The sequence below is a fragment of the Sorex araneus genome, chromosome 1 (genome assembly GCF_027595985.1).
Source record: "Sorex araneus isolate mSorAra2 chromosome 1, mSorAra2.pri, whole genome shotgun sequence".
Lineage (NCBI taxonomy): Eukaryota > Metazoa > Chordata > Mammalia > Eulipotyphla > Soricidae > Sorex > Sorex araneus.
Window position 1 is genome coordinate 396,958,227 of NC_073302.1, and position 15,266 is coordinate 396,973,492.

The 15,266-nt window shown below is 39.6% G+C and overlaps 1 protein-coding gene across 6 annotated transcripts in view; it reads left to right on the forward strand.

The window, feature by feature from the left end:
• The window catches only part of PCLO (piccolo presynaptic cytomatrix protein), a 365,554-nt gene that overhangs the window by 184,899 nt on the left and 165,389 nt on the right, over positions 1 to 15,266 (forward strand). For 5 of the 6 annotated variants that reach the window (XR_008628418.1, XM_055124466.1, XM_055124435.1 and 2 more), the window contains exons 5-6: positions 1,657 to 6,772; positions 7,152 to 9,166. Coding sequence is in view for 5 of the 6 variants with exons in the window: in XM_055124466.1 (XP_054980441.1) it covers positions 1,657 to 6,772; positions 7,152 to 9,166 (7,131 nt within the window). In the remaining variant the exon portion in view is untranslated. The remainder of the gene's footprint in view (positions 1 to 1,656; positions 6,773 to 7,151; positions 9,167 to 15,266) is intronic. The other variant, XM_055124461.1, reaches the window with a different exon arrangement.

The window sequence follows — 15,266 nt, forward strand, 5'->3', positions numbered from 1 at the left end:
CATTTCACCATAGTCAGTTTTCCTCCAAGAGTATCCCTGGGTCTCATTCCATGCTCCTTCCAAGAGCCTGCCTTGATAAGCTTAGTTCTGTAAGGCTAATGAACAGACTCTGTTGCCTTTCTCCATTTGTTATTCTCTTACTATGTTTTATTTCTTTTATTTAATTTTTTTTGGCCTTTTGGGTTGCACCCAGCAATTCTCAGGAATTACTTCTGGCTCTGTACTCAGAAATTACTCCTGACAGTGCCTGGGGGACCATATGGGATGCCAGGGATTGAACCCAGGTGGGCCATATGCAAGGCAAATCCCCTATCCACTGTATTGTCATCCCAGTCCCATTATTATGTTTCTTTATATACTACATATTAGAGCAACCATTTTGTAGGTTCTCTGCACTCTTGATTGACTTCATTCACCATGGTATCCTCTAATTCCACCATCTGTGTACCAGAAAATTGCATGTTTTTACTTTTCTTATAGTTGAGTAATATTGCATCATGTAAATTTGTAACATTACAATATTACATTATGCAGTGTGTGTGGATTTATTTATCTACGCATCTATTTTGAAACACTTAGATTATTTCTAGATCTTGGCTATTACGAATAGAGATACAATGAATACAAGGTCACAAACATCCCTATGATTTATGTTAACTGAAGGACTCTAAATCTTGAGCCAAATTTCTGGTATGCCCTCATCATAGCCCAGGGAATCCAGTAGGTCATTAAGTATGTCAGCTTTCTGGAAAACTCATATTTCCATTTGCAGTAGTTATTCTACTAGTTAAAAGGATCTGATTATGAAATAGTATGAAGGTAAATTGTCCATCTATTTTCAAATTCACAAAGCTTTCATAACTGGCACTAAATTATCTTTGAGGTGGAATGCTGAAAATAATTGTGATTAACAACTCCACCACAATAATAACAGGATAGTCCTCTTTAGATAAACAATGAGTCATTTCTATAATTGTATGATGTTTGCAGATTTTTTCAATTTGTATATATTCATCTAAAATGAAACAGAATAATATAACAGTCATAAGCAAAGTACAGTTTGTTTGTGTTTTTCAAAATATCTTTAATAGATAGTACCTTATTTGAAATTTTGCTCTAAAATAAAATTTTGCTCTAAAATAAAATACTTCCTAGCAGTAGGAAGAGTGATAGCATTATGGCTGTGTTATTATACCCACTAGTAAATTTCTAGTGTAATACAAAACTTAGAGCAAGTTACAAAGCCCATCTTCTAATTCTTTTTTAATTTCTTCCTTTCTTGGTTTGCTCTCATAGCTCAAAGTATTAATTATGCTAATGGAATACTTAGCATTAAAATTTTCTCGGACAGTTTTAACATACTGATTAAGTTTTGTTTTGAAAACAAATTATTGAAAGGTGAAGATTAGAATAGTAATTGAATAAAGTAAAATATTGAGTTAATAATTAATCATAGGCTAAATGAAAACTAAACTAAATTGATAAGAAACAACTATTTTTATTTTTGTACCCATTCAAAGATATAAAAAAATATGCCACATATTTGAAAAAAGTCCTATAATTATTCCTTAGTTCATAATGGTCTGGGAATAATGGAGAGGTTATGTTATTAGTTTAACCATTTTAAGTTTTCCTGTATCTTTTCCTTCCTGCTAGGAAAAGGAAGATGACAAATCAGACACCTCAAGTTCTCAGCAACCGAAAAGCCCACAAGGTCTGAGTGATACTGGATATTCTTCTGATGGGATATCAGGTTCCCTTGGTGAAATTCCAAGTCTTATCCCCAGTGACGAAAAGGATTTGCTCAAAGGACTCAAAAAAGACTCATTCTCACAAGAAAGCAGCCCTTCCAGCCCCTCAGATTTGGCTAAATTAGAAAGTACTGTCTTGTCCATTTTGGAAGCTCAAGCGAGTACACTTGATGAAAAAGCTGAAAAGAAAACACAACCCCTTGAAGTTTCTCCTGAGCAGCCCAAGGACCAGCAGAAACCCCAGAGTTTATCTGAAACACCAAAATTTGTGACATCGGAAGAGGATCTCATGAAGGGTCAAGAGGAAAAAGACTCTTTAAAAAAAGATAGCCAGCAAGACGTTCCTTCCAAAAAGGATCATAAAGAGAAATCTGAGCTTGTTGAGGACACACCTGTGAGAAGACAGCCTTATGATTCAGTTGAAGACAGTAGTGAAAGTGAAAACTCACCTGTTCCTCAGAGAAAACGGAGATTGAGCATTGGTTCCTCAAGCAGTGATGAGTATAAACAGGAAGATAGTCAGGGCTCCGGGGAGGAGGAGGAGGAGGACTTTATTCGAAAACAGATCATAGAAATGAGTGCTGATGAAGATGCTTCAGGTTCTGATGATGATGAGTTCATTAGGAACCAGCTAAAAGAGATCAGTAGTAGCATTGAGATCCAGAAGAAGGAAGAAATAAAAGGAAAAGGAAAAGCATCAACAGGGAAACACAGAAGATTGACCCGAAAAAGTAGTGCCAGCTTTGAAGAGGATCCCGGGAGACGCCATTCTTGGCATGATGAAGATGATGAGACTTTTGATGAAAGTCCTGAACTTAAATACAGAGAAACCAAGAGTCAGGAGAGTGAAGAGCTTGCACTGGCTGGAGGAGGAGGGCTCCGTCGATTCAAAACGATTGAACTTAACAGCACAATAGCAGATAAATATTCGACTGAGTCGTCACAGAAAAAATCAGTTTTGTATTTTGATGAAGAGCCTGAGTTAGAAATGGAAAGCCTGACAGACTCTCCAGAAGATAGGTCAAGGGGGGAAGGATCTTCTAGCCTTCATGCTTCCAGCTTCACTCCTGGCACCTCCCCTACATCAGTATCATCACTGGATGAAGACAGCGACAGTAGCCCTAGTCACAAAAAAGGAGAGAGCAAACAACAGCGCAAAGCGAGACACAGATCACATGGCCCACTTTTACCGACTATTGAAGATTCTTCTGAGGAGGAAGAATTGAGAGAGGAGGAAGAATTATTGAAAGAGCAAGAAAAGCAACGCGAATTAGAACAGCAACAAAGAAAGAGTTCAAGTAAAAAATCGAAGAAGGACAAAGATGAACTCAGAGCTCAGAGAAGAAGGGAAAGACCAAAAACACCACCCAGTAACCTCTCGCCTATTGAAGATGCTTCACCAACGGAAGAATTACGTCAGGCTGCAGAAATGGAGGAGCTGCATAGATCTTCTTGTTCTGAATATTCACCTAGCATAGAATCAGACCCAGACGGTTTTGAAATAAGCCCAGAAAAAATAATAGAAGTGCAAAAAGTGTATAAATTGCCCACAGCTGTGTCTTTATACTCACCGACAGATGAGCAGTCTATTATGCAGAAAGAAGGTGGTCAAAAGACATTAAAAAGTGCTGAGGAGATGTATGAAGAAATGATGCATAAAACCCATAAATATAAAGCATTTCCAGCTGCAAATGAACGAGATGAAATATTTGAGAAAGAGCCTTTGTATGGTGGCATGTTGATAGAGGATTATATTTATGAATCTTTAGTAGAGGACACATACAATGGTTCAGTAGATGGCAGTCTGCTAGCAAGGCAAGAAGATGAGAATGGGTTTTTGCAGCAGAGAGGGAGAGAACAAAAAGTAAGACTTCCAGAGCAGATTTATGAAGATCCTATGCAGAAAATTACAGACCTCCAGAAAGAATTTTATGAATTAGAAAGCTTGCATTCTGTTGTGCCTCAAGAAGACATTGTTTCAAGCTCTTATATCATTCCAGAAAGTCATGAGATAGTGGATCTTGGTAGTATGCTAACATCTACTGGTGAAGAAAAGCAATTATTAGATGCTGATGCTGCGTATGAAGAACTCATGAAGAGGCAACAGTTGCAGTTATCATCGGAATCAATTCCCACTCAGCCCCCCATCAGGGATGAGGTGACAGATTCGATTATGGACTTTGACAGAATGCCTGATTCATCTATGACATCAAGTATTCTCTCAGGAGCATCTCTTACAGATTCAACTAGCAGTGCAACACTCTCAATCCCAGATGTGAAAATAACCCAACATTTTTCAACAGAAGAAATTGAGGATGAATACATAACTGATTACACAAGGGAAATTCAAGAGATAATTTCTCATGAATCACTGATTTTGACCTACTCTGAGCCTTCAGAAAGTGCTACATCTGTCCCACCCTCTGATACGCCTTCTCTCACATCATCAATTTCTTCAGTCTGCACCACAGATAGCTCCTCACCCATAACTACGCTGGATAGCATAACCACGGTTTATACAGAGCCAATGGACATTGTAACTAAATTTGAAGATTCTGAAGAAACATATTTCCAAGGCAGCATTATAGATTATCCAGAAGAAGTAAGTGTGCCTTTAGATAAACTTTCCAGAGCAGATAGTAGAATTAGTGCTGATCACATTATGGTTTCCATATCTGATATGACACCTTCTATCACAGACTCGGTTGGAACTAAGCATGAAGGACTTTTTGTGGACACTGTATCTACTGGCATAGCCATAGCTGACAAAGAACCAGTAAAGAAATCCAAGAAAGAATCTGGGAGTGGAATTATTCTGGAAGTTTTGGAAGCCTACAGAGATAAAAGGGAGGAGTCTGCAGCTGAACTAACAAAACTCAGCTTATCTGAAACTGTGTTTGACCAACTTGCTTCTTCTGTAACAGATCTTCCCCTGCAGGAACAGGTTCAAAGTACCCACTTTGTATCTGGAGAGATCTTTGGTCAAGCAAAACCTGCATCTCAGTTACCATCTGGTACTCATTCTGTTGCCTCTCTTCCAACTAAAACTCGTCCATTCTTTCGAAGTTCTTCTTTGGACATTTCAGCCCAACCTCCTCCTCCCCCTCCTCCTCCTCCTCCACCTCCTCCTCCACCTCCTCCTCCTCCTCCCCCACCACTTCCTCCACCAACCTCTCCTAAACCAACCATTCTTCCTAGAAAAAAGTTACCAGTTACTGCTCCAGTGACTCTTCCTACTGCAACTACACCTCGAGTTGATGCTTTTCCTACTGTAGTGACCACAGCCATTCCAAAAAGTAACGGGTTACCTGTAGCACCTGTAACAAAAATATGTACCACTGCACCTCCTCCAGTTCCTCCTAAGCCATCTTCAATTCCATCTGGACTTGTATTTACACATAGACCTGAGCCAAGTAAACCTCCAATTGCCCCTAAACCAGTAGTTCCTCCGCTTCCAGTAATGACTCAAAAACCAACAGAAACACACCCCAAACCAATAGAAACACATCCCAAACCAACAGAAACACACCCCAAACCAACAGCTTTGCCTTTGGCTTCAAATATGACATTAAATTTGGTGACAACAGCAGATTATAAATTGCCTTCCCCTACTTCCCCTCTCTCTCCCCATTCTAACAAATCCTCACCAAGATATTCCAAGTCTCTTATGGAAACTTATGTGGTCATCACATTACCATCTGAACCTGGGACTCCAACAGATTCTTCAGCTAGTCAGGCCATTACCAGTTGGCCCCTGGGATCACCTCCCAAAGACCTGATATCTATTGAGTCAGTGTTTTCTGTAATTCCTCCCGTACCAACTACAGAAATGTTAAGTTCTTCTGAACAGAGCCTTCAGAACAGAGCTTTGGAGACATTTTCTGCTGTTCCTGTCACAACACTCTCTTCATTTCAATCTACCCCAACTTCATTTCCCCAGTTGGTCACAACCGAAGCTTCCAAAGCTGAGGTTCCAGCAGCCAGAGGTGTAGTGCCCAGTATTGGTCTCGGCAGTGTCTCTATATCCATTCCACCAGAGCCTTTCGTTCCAGAGAGTCAACATCTAGAGAAACAGCAACCTAAAGAAAATGGAACGCTGCCTCTTGTTAGTGATGCCATTGATTTGCGGACGGTGCCCAAACTAGAAGTTAAAGTAACAGAAAAAGGCCTAGATCTTTCTGCTTCTGCAGTGGATGTGAAGAGGCCGACCACCACAAGTGAAATCTATGGACGACATATTAGTGCTGTTCAACCCGCTATTATCAATCTCAGTGCTACTTCATCAGTTACAATTCCACTCTCCGTGGCTACTGAGACAGTGACCTTTGTCACGTACACACCTAGTGCAAGTTATACCACAAGCACAGAAAGCCTTGTGGGTATAGAACATGCAACAGTAACGCCTCTCCAGCTTACAACTTCAGGTCAGGCTGAACCTCTGTATAGGGCACCGAGCACTCAGGCTTTTCCTTCTGTTAGAGAGGAAGCACCAATAAATTTATCTTTAGGCATGTCAGCTGCTACAAAACCTGTTACTGTGCCTCCTGTTGGTATCACAAATGGTTGGACTGATAGCAGCACCACATCCCAGGGGATCACTGATGGGGAAGTAGTCGATCTTAGTACAACAAAGTCCCATAGAACTGTTGTAACAATGGATGAATCTACTTCAGGTGTGGTGACCAAAATAATAGAAGATGATGAAAAACCTGTTGATCTGACCGCAGGAAGAAGAGCTGTGTGCTGTGATGTGGTTTATAAGTTACCCTTTGGGAGAAGTTGTACATCCCAGCAGCCTGCAACTACTCTTCCTGAGGATCGTTTTGGTTATAGAGATGACCACTATCAATATGGTCGCTCGGGGCCATATGGTTATAGAGGTATTGGGGGAATGAAACCTTCCATGTCTGACACTAATTTAGCAGAAGCTGGACATTTTCTCTATAAAAGTAAGAATGCCTTTGATTATTCTGGAGGAACTGATGCAGCAGTAGATCTAACTTCAGGGAAAATTACTACAGGTCAGTATGATGGGGCAGCAGACCTTTCCTTGAAATATTACGGCGTTCTTCATCTCATTTCAGGATGAAAATATGCTCGCTTTCTCAATTTTGTTACCTTTTCTCTTTCTTTGGATATTTTTACAACACATTTTGGAGTACACATGTGCTTTTTTTGTTTTTGTTTTTGTTTTTTTTTATTTTTAATTTGTTCTGAGCAAAGCCACCTGCATGTGCCTGCATGTCCAACATTGCTTTTACTCTGCATATGATTAAGTTAACCTATGGATTTGCATGCCGTCCCATTCATTATTTTCATCGAGGTGAGAGAGGGCTTTCAAAACCAAAAAATTCCTCATTCTTTCCGCGAACTGGACTATAACTCTGCCCTGTATTTCAGGTGAGGTAATGGATTATTCAAGCAAGACAACAGGTCCATATCCAGAAACACGGCAAGTCATTTCAGGAGTTGGGATTAGTACCCCACAATATTCCACAGCAAGAATGACTCCACCTCCAGGATCCCAGTATGGTGTGGGGAGCGTTTTCAGGTCAACTAATGGTGTTGTCTATTCTTCAGTGGCAACTCCAGTACCCTCCACATTTGCTATCACCACACAACCTGGCTCCATTTTCAGCACTACTGTGAGGGATCTGTCTGGTGCACACACCACTGATGCAGTGACTTCATTATCCACCCTCCATCAAAGCCAGCCAATGCCTAGATCATATTTCCTAACAACAGGTGCATCTGAAACAGACATCACAGTAACTGGCATTGATATTAATGCCAGTTTGCAGACTATTACAATGGAAACTCTGACCGCTGAGACAATAGACTCAGTTCCCACTTTAACCACAGCATCTGAAGTGTTTTCTGAAGTGGCTGGAGATGAAAGTGCTCTTTTAGTGGTCCCCGAGGAAGATAAACAACAGCAGCAGCTAGACTTGGAGAGAGAGCTCTTGGAATTGGAGAAAATTAAGCAACAGCGTTTTGCTGAGGAATTGGAGTGGGAGCGTCAGGAAATCCAAAGGTTCCGAGAACAAGAAAAGATCATGGTTCAAAAAAAACTGGAGGAGCTGCAGTCTATGAAGCAGCACCTTCTCTATCAGCAAGAAGAAGAAAGGCAAGCCCAGTTCATGATGAGGCAGGAAACATTAGCTCAGCAGCAGTTGCAGCTGGAACAGATCCAACAGCTGCAGCAGCAGCTACACCAGCAGCTGGAGGAACAAAAGATCCGCCAGATCTACCAGTATAACTATGACCCCTCTGGAAATGCTTCTCCACAAACCACAACAGAACAGGCAATTATGGAGGGTCAGTATACTGCTCCAGAAGGTGGTCAGTTTTGGGCCACAGAAGATGCAACCACCACAGCTTCAGCTGTTGTGGCAATTGAAATACCACAAAGCCAAGGGTGGTACACGGTTCAGTCTGATGGCATTACTCAGTACATTGCCCCGCCTGGCATTCTGAGCACTGTTTCAGAAATACCTCTAACAGATGTTGTGGTGAAAGATGAAAAACAAGCCAAAAAGAGAAGTTCCGGGGCCAAGGTCCGTGGACAGTATGAAGAGATGGGGGAAAGCACGACTGACGATCCCCGCTGTTTTAAAAAGATCGTGGACAGTGGTGTGCAGACGGATGATGAAGATGCAGGTGATCGCAACTATGCAAGTAGGAGAAGAAAAAGCAAAAAGAGTGTTGACACAAGTGTCCAAACTGATGATGAAGATCAGGATGAGTGGGACATGCCTACTCGAGCAAGGAGGAAAGCTCGGGCAGGGAAGTATGGTGACGGCACTACGGAGGCTGACAAGACCAAACCCCTTTCCAGAGTCTCCAGTATAGCAGTTCAAACAGTAGCAGAGATATCTGTACAAACCGAGCCTGTCGGAACCATAAGAACACCTTCGATACGGGCGCGCGTGGATGCCAAGGTAGAAATAATTAAACACATTTCAGCACCCGAAAAGACCTACAAAGGGGGCAGTTTAGGATGTCAAACAGAAGCAGATTCAGACACACAAAGTCCTCAATATCTGAGTGCCACATCTCCACCCAAAGACAAGAAACGCCCAACACCTTTAGAAATCGGGTACTCATCTCACCTCCGGGCAGATTCCACACTTCAGCTGGCTCCTTCCCCACCCAAATCTCCAAAAGTCCTTTACTCACCCATCTCACCACTTTCACCAGGCAAAGCCTTAGAATCAGCCTTTGTACCTTATGAGAAACCCCTCCCCGATGACATAAGTCCACAGAAAGTGTTGCATCCAGATATGGCTAAAGTTCCCCCAGCAAGTCCTAAGACAGCCAAGATGATGCAGCGGTCTCTGTCAGACCCCAAGCCTCTGAGTCCAACAGCAGATGAAAGTTCCAGGGCTCCTTTCCAATATACCGAGGGCTATACGGTAAGAGTGATTCTTTTCAATTAGACGGCAATGGATGAGTTGATATTTACCATGTGCACAGATGTTAGGAACCAGCAAAGCTAGAACCTTAGAGGTGTAAATTTCAGTAACAGGCCATTTTATTAGAAATTGGAGGGAAATAGAGAAAATCAGACATTCACTTAAATATTCAAAAGATGAGAGGCAATGAGAAAGCAACTTAATGTTTTGTGGCATTAATTAATTTGAGTGTTTGCTTTAATTTTTGAATCTTCTGTGTTGATTGTAGACTAAGGTTTTAGTGGATATATTAATATTTATTTGAATATCAAGAAATAAACATTGAACCTAAACAGATTAAGTCAAAGGAGCACCATCAATTTAGACCCATCAGTATGAGAATTCTTAGTAGATGACCCTAAATCAGCTAGTCAGTTTTCTCTTCCTCTAGCCAGAATTTTTTCATAAAAGGCATTATAATATATAGTTCTCAAAAGAGAATGTTTCTAGGGCAGAGACATGAAAAGTGTAATGTAATAATTATCATAGTTTATTATTATTTTGTTTTAGACTTTCATTTTATCTAACCTCAGGTAAGTCCTCGAGCATTCATAGTCAAAAAAGATTCTTTATGTTTTTTGAATAGTATTATTTCTTTTAAAATATAAAGGTATGCTTAAAAGGAAAAGAATTATATATAGATATGTTGTATATTTTATATGTTGTATATAGATAATTTTATATGATAGATCATATCTTATTCTTAGCTATACTTATATAGCTAAGAATAAGATACAATCACCTATAAAAGCGGGGTATATATGTTTAAGAGAAACTTAGCTATAACTCCTTAAAAGATGGTTGATAAAAAAAAGATGGTTGATAACTATTATAAATTAATTGTTAAAAATGTTGTTAAAAATAAAAACTTTTAATTTGTTCAAATTAAAAGTTCCCCTAATGAAATGGTTTCTGAACTCCAGTTCTTCAAACCCTAAATCATCATTTGCAAAATATTGCTTTCTTTCCAGTGACCTATATATGCTAAAGATGATTTAATATGACCTATATATGTTAAATATTGTAAGGCTAAACAAAAGCACCATTTGGGGGAGGGAGCTTATAAAAGGCTGGTAAGCATGGTCTTCATGAAGGAAGCTCAGGTTAAATTTCTGACACCACATAGTTTCCCAAACAGTGCTAGGAGGGTGCCCTAAGCTGCATGCCAAGAATAACCCCTGATTATCGCCAGGTATAGTCCCAAAACAGAACAAAATGAGTTATTTTATATATCCTAAGTCTTACTGTATATATACTTTATATGTCAGGATTATATGTAGATATTTATGTATGTGTATTTTATAGCCATTCTATTTGTTATAGCCATTCTATTTGTTTCTTTAACTTAATTACCATAAATTACAAACTTAATAATAATTTAATCCAGATGTCCCCACTTTCCGTCCCATCCACCAGCCTGCCTCTCTGACAGGCACTTTTAAAATAAATATTTAGCACAGTGGTTTACAGTAGTGCTATTGGTAGAGTTTCATGCACACCACTTCACCTCCTTCCAGCATCACCTCTTCCACCACCACTCCCAGGTGACCACTTGCCCCACCATTGTCATAGTGTTCTATGAAGCTTCCCCATCCCTTTCCACTACTCCATCACCCCAGCCTCCACCCCCACCACACACACATACACACAGTGGAGTGCTTCTTACTCAAGATCTGTTCTCATGTTCCTCATTTTTATTGCCTTTGGGAATTTGTTTTCTCCCAACTATGTTTTCTTATGTCAGCCATAAAAAATCGTTCTGTGTCTATCGCTGTCTCTCTGACTAATTTAACTCGGTAGGATATTCTCCATATCCATCCACTTAGTAGCAAATCGCATGTTTAACTGTACTAGTTTCATGGTGGTATTTTATTAATAGATTCTTTGTCAAAAGTATATATCGGAAGGAAGTAAAACTGTCTTTCTGTAGAGAACAGAGATTATATGATTAAGTCAGGAGTCACGGTTCAGTCAGATTTTGTTCAATTCTTAAATATATATGTGTTGTGTATACATAATATATAGCTTTGTTTGTAGAATAAAGTTATTGTGAAGAATAATTTTAACTCAGATAAGTATATGTATTTATTTTTAACACCTTTTCCTCTAAATTAATCTCTCTATAGTGTCAGTTGGATATTTTTGAAATAATATTTTTGACAGTATTCCAGAGTAATATTCCAGTTTTCGGTAACTAGAAAGAAAAGAGTTTCCCATTGTTCAGTTGGTATTTACTTAATATATGGCTCAATGCTGTGTCTTTATGAGAGAGTCAAGTGAGCCTCAGTGACAGTACAGCAGGTAGAGCGTTTCTTTGCTTTGCATGGGGTTGAACTGTGTTTGATACCTGGCATTCCATATGATCCCTCAAGCAATGCTAGGAGTAATTCCTGAGTGCTGAGCCAGAAGTAACCCCTGAGTATCACTGGGTGTGACCCAAAAACAAAAAAAAAGAGAGGGAGAGATTCAACTTGTCAACAGGTTTTGCTTTTAGTATTCATTTAAAATTTGTTACTATGAAATGAAAGATCCGATTAGTTGCATGGATTGAATTACTATGAGTATTTTTTGGGTAATGTAGATTAACTCAACATAAAAGAAGCTGAAAGGCCAAGTAGATAGTTCAGTTTTCTAGGGTATATGCAGAGACCCAAGTCATACCCTGGGACCACATGGTACCCTCCTCTTGCACCACCAGGATAGCCCGTGTGGTCCTCCACACCGCAGGACCTGATGATATGCCACATTGCTGGGTTCTACATTGAACTATCTGGCCCAGTTGGTTTAGTATTTCTGAGAATGAACCCTAGGTCGCTTGGACACTGCTTGAGAAGTCCCTTACCCCCTCACCCACAAAATGTTAACTACTAGAATTTCTAAATAACACTCAGTCTGAAAAATCTTAAATATATTAAATCTTAGAGCATAGTTTAACAGACATTTTTACAAAATGGCTAAACTCAATGAACGCTTCATTTATTTATTTATTTATTTATTTATTTATTTATTTATTTATTTGCTTTTTGGTTCACACCCGGCAATTCTCAAGGGTTACTCCTGGCTTTACACTCAGGAATTACTCCTGGTGGTGCTCAGGGGACCATATGGGATGCTGGAAATTGAACCCAGCTTGGCCAAGTGCAAGGCAAATGCCCTACCCGCTGTACTATCGCTCCAGCCCATAATGAATACTTTAATATGAAATAATTATATATAAACTTCAAGATACTATTTTATTGCACACATAGGTAACACTGTCACTGTAGCACTGTCATCCTGTTGTTCATCGATTTACTTGAGTGGGCACCAGCAACGTCTCCTTTGTGAGACTTGTTGTTACTGTTTTTGGTATATCAAATATGCCACAGGTAGCTTGCCAGACTCTGCTGGGAGGGATTCTCTCAGCAGCTTGCTGGGCTCTCCAAGAAGGACAGAGCAATCAAACCCCAGTCAGCTGCATGCAAGGCAAATGCTCTACCTGCTGTGATATCACTCCAGCTCTGAGATATGGCCAATACATGAGCTTATTTAGCTTATTTACCAGAGGTGGTTTGTGGGCATGGTTCCCATATACCTAACTTTTGGCTGTTTAATTTTTTGGTAAACTTGGTCCCAAGTTGTTGGGGTCCAGCCAAAGGCAAAGCAGCAATTTGGGGATGTCAGGAAGCCTGAAGACACCATCAGGCTGCTGATGCACTCGCCCTGCAGGTACAGGCTGACTTGTTGGCAGCATAATACCCCCAAGCCAGCTATTTTTAAGCATGCTAACTATGTTCTTTCCCTGTTCCTTTCTCTAAACCAGTGTTATGTCAAGTACTAATTTTGTCAAAATATTTCTTAAATCAGCTTTTTCCTTTACATCTCCAAAGTATAATTTTTGATCATCTTTCAGCACACTATCAAATAAGCCTACCTTAAAACCATGCTTCCACTACACTATCAATTAGCTTCCTATTAAAAAAGATATACTCTGCTAATTTCTTTCTAAAACTGAATAATTCCTTCAACAAATATAGAGACCAAACTTAATCAGCGCACTCAAGACTCTCCCATGTATTACCAAAAACTCTTTTAATCATTGTTTATTCCTGCATTGAACAGGTTTACTGTGTGCTTACTGTGTGGCACTCTGTTCTAGCAATTGACTCTAGTGAACAGAAAGCAATAGCGAAATTAATATGCTCTGGCTTAACCGAGTATTTATTCTAACTGGCTGAGAGGGGCAGGGAAATGGGATAGGTGGCATATCTGTCTATGTGTGTATATTGGGGATGGGGACAGAAAAAATCATAATGAATTTACCTCATATAAGGAAAAATACAAGGTAGAACAGTTATATAGTATTTAAGAATAAAGCTGTTGAATAAAATGGGGAATGTAACCGACACTGAGGATATCCTCCTGTTTACTTCATCCAGATATGGTTATTAACTGGTAAGTATGTGTAAATTCTCAAGCTTCCTTATCTCTGAGCATAAAAACTTTTTTTTTTCATGTCCTACTTGCCCATAGTCTTACTTAATAATTTGAGGCGAACTCCTGGCTCTATGCTCAGGGATCACTGGTAGTACTTCAGGGGACATATGATGTTCTGGGAACGAAATCTGGATTGGCTGTGTGCAAGACAAGTGACCTAGACTCTGTACTGTTGCTCCCACCAAATTTATATAAATCTTTATCTCATGGTTTGTTCCAAAGGAATCTGGCCTGAGTGGAAGAAGTCAGTTTTATGTCAGATGTAGCCTGAATTATTCAACAAATTGTTGGTGAGAATAATTAAACCATCAACTCTTCTTAAAATATATAATAACAGGGGGCTGGAGTGAGAGCACAGCAGGTAGGGTGTTTGCCTTGTATGCGGCCGACCCGGGTTCGATTCCCAGCATCCCATATGGTCCCCTGAGAAGCGCCAGGGGTAATTCCTGAGTGCAGAGCCAGGAGTAACCCCTGTGCATTGCCGGGTGTGACCTAAAAAAAAGCAAAAAAAAAATATCTATATAATAACATGCCCATGATTTCACATATACCAGATTCTTTGCTAGGAAATAACAACTTTCCCACTCCCTAACAGAAAAAGTATCCTTAAGTCTCAAAAATGCTTACTCAAATAACAATTCTGTCTGCATGAAACCTTTTTTCACAGCATGTTTTCAGGGCCCTACTAAAACAGTTTTGAAAACAATTCTCTACAGTTTCTGTTTTTATGTAGACTCATCATCAAAAAGATAGTTTTTAAAAAATTAATTTATAGGGACAGAGATATAGTACAGGGATTAAAACACCTCCACTGCATGTGGTCACCTGGATTCGATCCACAGTGACAAAAATTGTCTCCTTAATGATTTCTGCACACAGCTGGGGTGGTAGCAAAACAAGTCTATGTACCAAAATGTCTACCTAAATCAGTGCTTTGTGGGCTGGATCGATAGCACAGCAAGTAGGGTGTTTGCCTTGCACGCAGCTGACCCGTGTTCGATTCCCAGCATCCCATATGATCCTCTGAGCACCGCCATGAGTAATTCCTGAGTGCATGAGCTAGGAATAACTCCTGTGCATAGCTGGGCGTGACCCAAAAACAAACAAACAAATAAATAAGTAAATAAATAAATCAGCGCTTTGAACACAGGAAGATCAATACAAGTTACGGAATTTTTGATGACTCTTCTATAAGTTTTTCTTGTTAAGTTAGAACTACTGTAACTTCACATAAACCTCAGTTTAAGTCTAAACAATATGTGACACAATTAAATATTAACATAACTAAGATTCAAAAAAATTTTATATCGAAATTTATTTTATGCTTCGATTATTAAGCAGCAGCTTTCAGAAATGTGGGCTTTCTGGAAATCCTCTATAGAAAGTTTTGTGATCCTTATTTTGGGGAGAGCACTGGAGGACTAACAAAAGCCCAAAGTGCATCTTTCACCATGTCTTGCATGAGATGGGCACACATAGGTAAACCATATTATTACACAAAGGCAGTGATTTTAGCACTGCACTTTGGTTTTTGGTGTGAGTTTTATAATTTTTCTTTACAAGTTTTTAGACATGCTTTGAATGT